We start from the raw sequence: 6,000 nt of genomic DNA, 5'->3' as shown, positions 1-6,000 counted from the left end.
CTAAATTACGTTTTGCTCCTTTTATTTATAGAATAATATTTTTTTTTAGAATAATTTTAATAAAGAAAACTATTAATAAGATCAAATATTCTTTGTTCTTGTGTAGATACGTTACGAATTTAGGCATGTCTCGTCGATACTGCTAACAATTCTTTTTTTCTGAAATAACTCAATTCTAAAATCTTATACGGTTATAGATCATAGTTCTAATTCAAAAAAAGAAATTTTTTAAAAAACTCTTAAATGATGGGATCAAACAATGTTTCATTAAAAATGTGAAAAGAATAAGGTCACAAACTCAAGACAAATCGCAGCTCGAAACATATCTTTAAAGACGAATTGTTAGCTTGGTATCAAAACAAAATTCAAAAACGAATAAACCGATAATTGAAGAGCACAAGTTCCCCATGTTTGAGACTTTGAGTGTGTAGCATCAACACGCATCATGCAATTCTGGTGGTCACAAATAGTAGAAGAATCGTATCCTCCTACCAATAGGCCATAGCTAAGGCACCATGCTTTACCTAACATAAGTTCCCCCCACCCAACCCAATAATGCCAACCTAGCTTACGGCAGCTCTAGCTCTTTTACTCTTTCCAGCAATGGCCTGGTAAACCCCAGAGGCCAGAGCACATAGTCTCAGACTCTCAGACTCTCCCACCAGTTTTTCTGGGTTCCAAAGGTCATCTTGATCTCTCTTATTAGTTAATTTATATAACTCGATCTTCATCATTCATCCCCCTATTGTCTTCCTCCTCCAGCGAAAATCAAATCTGGTGCCAGCACAAAAAACCCACTTGACCATCCATAGTTGACCCAATTCTTATCTGCACAGTCACATTGTTGGATATGCAGAAAATCGTGATCAAATCAGGAACACGTTGATGTGTTGGACTGATCACATAACGTGCCCCTATAAATTTCTCAAACCCTAAATTCACCAAAGACAAAATTTTCATTACTTTAATACACAAAATTAAAATATCATTCATACTCATCCCCTCTAAATCCAATCCCAAAAAAAAAAAAAAAAAAAAAAAAAATCTGTTAAACCATTAACCCATGACGGTTTGAGTAAACATTTTCGTCTCTATCTCTCTATCTCACACCGACCTTGTCAGCGAGTCACTAACTTTTTCAGAAAAAATAAAAAAAGAGAGAGAAAAAGGGAAGAGATACGTGTGAGGGCATTATGGTAATTGACCAAGTTGAAATACCGTGGGGGTTGGGTTTTTTATAGTCCTGGCATCCCTCGCAAAACCAATAGCGCCGCACCGCCTTTGTAAAAAAAAAAAACGATCGAATTCAGAGGCGGTTCCGTTAGTTTTTCTAGTTTTACTTCTTCTTCTTCTTCTTCCTCAATCCCTCTTCTCCAAGAAACAAGTCCCTTCATATAAAACACACAACACTCACATATACAAATTCAATTTCACTTACCCAGTTAAAATTACACCCATGTCAAATTGTACAAGCTTTCTTGCATGATACCCGCTTCTTCTTCATTCTTCATTCTTAAATGCCAATTCCTTTGCTGGGTTCTTCACGTCTCTGTAACTTCTTGTTGTTCTAGGCTTTTCTTTTAAGACCCTTTTCTTTCTCTTAACACCGTAACGACTAGAAATGTACATAGCCGCTAGCTTTCGCCTTCTTCTCTAAAATTTGCCGACTCTTCTCTTCAATCCCCTTACATATATACTTTCATCCTTCATCTCAGTTTCAGTCTTTGTTTCAGATCAATTTACTTTCTGCCTCTAAATCCATATGGTTTACGTTTCGTAACTTCCACGAAATCCCTCATACTTTTATATTTCAAATCCCAATTTCATACTTTGATTTCGGTTTGTAAATCCCAATACATTTAGTTTTTACAGCCTCAATATTCTTCCGGGTCTTGTTGCAATGGAATACAGCGGTGTTCAACGTCCGTTATCCTCCGATGGGTTCACAGCCTCGCCGCCGCCTAACGATTGCGAACTCTCCGATCAGGTTTCCGATTCCGTCACCACAGAGACGTCCTCAGGGAGCTCCGACGATCAAGAATCATCGGTCTCCGATTGCGAAAGCAGCGTCACTAGCCGCGGCGACGACGACCGTCGCCGGGTGTTGGACGCCGGGTTAGTGAAACTTGGAGAAGGGGACAGAGTCCACGACCTCATCAAGCAAAGGTTTCTTGCGAGTTTGGGATTGCTTGGAGCGCACGTCACCGTTACGGCGATTAATAGAAACTCCCATTCGGGTTTTACGGGTCAAGCCCGGCTGCACGCGTTTCGGGTTTACTTGAAAGCTGTGGAGGACAAGTGTGGTGGAAACGCCAATGTGAAATATGGTTGGTATTCTCCGAGTTCGAAAGCCGAGATTTCGAAGATCATTGGCCATGGATTTGGTCACTGTGAAAAGATCAATTATGGTAGAGGTGTCTATCTTGCTCCTGATGATTCACCTTTGGAATGGTGAGTGTCACGTTTTCTTGGTTGTTATGTGAACACTTTTAATTTTTGTGTGGTGCAGTTTTGACTTTTTCTTCTTTTTTTTAGTGTTAAAGTTTGAATTTCTGTTGCCTTTTAGTTTTCTTGGTCTTATTGAGGTGGGAAGAACTATTCAAATTTGGGTTGACGTTGTTTTGGTTGCGTTTTGTTAGTTTGGAAAACTTGAGTGAAGATGAAGACGGTCTTCGGCATCTTTTGCTTTGCCGTGTGATTTTGGGGAAGCCGGAAGTTGTGCTGCCTGGTAATTCTGAACAGTATCATCCCAGTTCGCAAGAGTTTGATTCGGGTGTGGACAGGCTTTTCGCTCCCAAGAAGTACATAGTGTGGAGTACTCACATGAACACCCATATCTTGCCGGAGTATGTCATCAGCTTCAGAGCTCCTACTTGCCTGAAAGGTATGCAAAACATTCACATTTCGAGATTTGTTTTGGGTCTGTTGAGTTCGTAACTTGTGTTCTAATTGTTTGTTTCATTCATGCATGGTTGTAGAGTTCTTGAAGACACAGGAACCAATTCGAAAACCAACTTCACCATGGATGCCAATTCCAACTCTAATCAGTGTGCTTTCGAAGTTCTTGCCTCAGCCTAGCATTGCTTTGATCATCAAGTATCATAAAGCCCACAGAGTATGTACTTGCTCCCCAATCCTCCTTGCATTTGTATCTCTCTATTTTTATTACGACATTGGCCTTATTTTTGTGTATTATCCTTTTCTCTGTTTTAGGAAACGAAGATCTCAAGGAGTGAACTAATACAGAGAATTAGACAAATAGCAGGAGACAAGTTGCTGGCTACAATCATCAAATCTTTCAGAACCAAGGTATCGAATTGATGTCTTGTTAAAAATCAAAGAATTTGTTGATATAGTTTCGTCTACTGTTTTAGCATCAGATACTATTTTGCGAAATAGGGCTATGATTGAATTCCTCATGTCTGTATCAAGTTGAAATTGTGCCGACTATTCTGATTGGTTTCATGTGATTTGCTAAACCTGAATCTTTTTCTCCAAGAAAGGAGCCTTGCCAATTATTCCTGTGTACTTGCCTCCTAAGGCTTGAGAGTTGCTTTGTAAAAGTATACTTTGTCAATAATAATAAAAAGTTGCTATTATAGCCACTATGTGTAGAAGCTGCCTTCCTGGTCTTGTCGGTTTTTTTTTATTATTCTCTACTTTATTGATTCTCTTGTTCAGTTGGGCTTTTCTGCATATACCCAATTGGATTAGTAAGCATATTCTTTGAAGTTGAGCTTAATTATCAAGCTTCCATGAGTAAAATGGGCTTTTGACAAAGCATCTTGCATTCTGCCCTTTTCAATTTTGGTTCTCTGTATGCAAATTTGTATGGAATCATATCTCATTGCAGATCTTTCATTGCAGCAACTCAAATCTTTGCAAGGGGTTTCTCAGGACGGAGGCAGGAATGCGTTGGAGTACAAAAATAATGCAGGCGGTTTAGACGGACCTATGCTTTTTGGAGTAAACTTAAAACAGATCTAATTTGTTAGCGGAGGGTAATACGGTGGTGGATCGCTTTGACATGTTCTAATTAACCACAAGTGAGGGGTTGCAGCACTTCAAAGTTTTAGTGCTTTATCTGATGTTAGTTTCTTTTAATCACACAGTTGTTGTACTGGTTGAACATTGAAATGGTGTCTCCACCATGAATGGTTGATGAGCGAGGATGCATTGTTTTGTTATTCCTTTTCCACCTCTCTTTGTTTCTTTAGAGCTACCTTGAAATATTCCCCATAGGTCAAATATAGCTTTCAACTCATTTCATAGATTACAGGCCAATGGCTTGGCACCAAAGAAAGAGCATCTGCTGCTTGTTGGACTGGATATGTTCCGAGTCTTTGTTCCATTCTTTGATTAGAATGAGTGATTCTAAGGTCCAAAACACATGATGACCCCTATTTACGATTCATTTGGACAAATGTTTTGGCGTAAAACCAAACTTACAAGCTTGTAGCGTAAGTCTACAGATCCTGAGAATACAGAGGTATATTTACAGATTTTGAAATGGGGTAGACAATTCTGTCTTCTTGCTTCTTCGTTGTCCCTGATCACATGAAACTTGGACCTGACCTCCATTGAAGTTTCATATTGTTCAGCTTCAACATCTCATATCAACTTCTGAACGGGGCCGCAAAATATAACTACCAGGTGCGAGCTTTTCGGCCTTTTCCCATTCCTTTACTGAGATAGCTCCTAACAAGAGAAACATTCCCTTCTTTTTGTTAATAATTTAAACTTCCAATTAGTTTGAATAGTACGTTCTGCTTCAATTTTATGGGCCAGATGTTCTGGAGATGACTGTCACCTATTCACGAGATTTAACTGCTTATTCTTCTGGATATCCAACCATCTCTTAGTCGAACTCTGGTTTCGGCCAGGTAGAATTTCGTTCCTACGTGCCATTTCAATGTCTGAATCCATAACTGAGGCTTCCCCAGCAAACCTTCATGTTTGACAAGCGTCGGTCATAAATGAGACATCAGAATTCGTAGGTAAAAATAAAATAGTACTTCATTGGAGTCCTTGCCATCACAAACTGTAGTCAATGGTAGTACTCACTAGTATTTTTTGCACTTTCAGGGAGGAACAAGTTTCACCAGTAGGGTGAATTCTTCTCGGGCTCTTTAAATACGATGTTAACAAGATCAGGTTGATTCTCTTGTGTTTTCCCCTCAACTCTTTCAACACCACCGTGAGACTTGTTTCTTGATTCCGAAGATTTATCATCCTGCTGATGAACCCAAGCCAAAGCGGCAGCTAATGATGATTCATTTTGATCCTTCGGAGATGATTGTATCTGCCAAATTTGATTCTTTCGACTAGAAAACATCTGAGGGCCTGGAGTTGGCCGCGGATTCCATATTTCCTATTTGTAGCAGGAAAACATGAACACAAACATGTATCAAGGACGAATTTATCTCATTTGCACCTTGATTTGGGTTACGGATATGTGGAATTTCTAGAGTGAGCAAATAGAGAATGAAGTTCAAGCGTATAACTACATGGTTTATAAAGCTATTTCTTGGGCTTCGGCTTTTGTCAAAATCGAATGGAACTCTATAGTACACAATTGGGAGAGTTTGGGCCGGAGTGTAATATGATAGATATGATGGAAAGGGCCCCTTCATAGAAATCGATATGTGAACCTCTTAACCTCTTTGTACACTCTATTTGTGAAAAATGAATCTTCATCTTCGAAATATAATCGAACTTGCCCCTCTAACTATCCATTAAAGAAATTTTTACAATAATTTACCTAAGTTAAAGATTATCAACAATACGTAACAAGTGAATGGACAACTTATCATGAGAACCTGAATAGTACTTATTGAGACTGCTCATTGATTTTAGCAAACGCGTTTTCTAGTGAGAGAAACTCCTCCTTCTCTCTAGCCAACCCAGCTTCCAGCTTTCCCCCTCCTCCCCCCCCCCCCCCTTCTTGCCAGATCTAGATCTCTCTGATCTGGATCTTTGGCTTGAAAGTTGGGGGAGATA

General features: G+C 39.3%; 1 protein-coding gene across 1 annotated transcript; it reads left to right on the top strand.

Annotated features, from left to right (window-relative positions):
• Positions 1 to 1,250: 1,250 nt before the first annotated feature.
• LOC133742962 (probable inactive poly [ADP-ribose] polymerase SRO5) lies at positions 1,251 to 4,196 on the top strand. The gene is made up of 5 exons (XM_062170689.1): positions 1,251 to 2,451; positions 2,640 to 2,884; positions 2,979 to 3,115; positions 3,214 to 3,309; positions 3,868 to 4,196. Exons 1-5 carry the CDS (start codon positions 1,901 to 1,903, stop codon positions 3,985 to 3,987), a joined length of 1,149 nt encoding a protein of 382 aa, XP_062026673.1. The 5' UTR covers positions 1,251 to 1,900; the 3' UTR covers positions 3,988 to 4,196.
• The last annotated feature ends 1,804 nt before the right edge of the window (positions 4,197 to 6,000 follow it).

Source organism: Rosa rugosa, chromosome 4 (assembly GCF_958449725.1).
Source record: "Rosa rugosa chromosome 4, drRosRugo1.1, whole genome shotgun sequence".
Classification (NCBI taxonomy): domain Eukaryota; kingdom Viridiplantae; phylum Streptophyta; class Magnoliopsida; order Rosales; family Rosaceae; genus Rosa; species Rosa rugosa.
The sequence above is the reverse complement of the archived record's forward strand: the minus strand, read 5'-3'. Positions and strand labels throughout refer to the sequence as shown.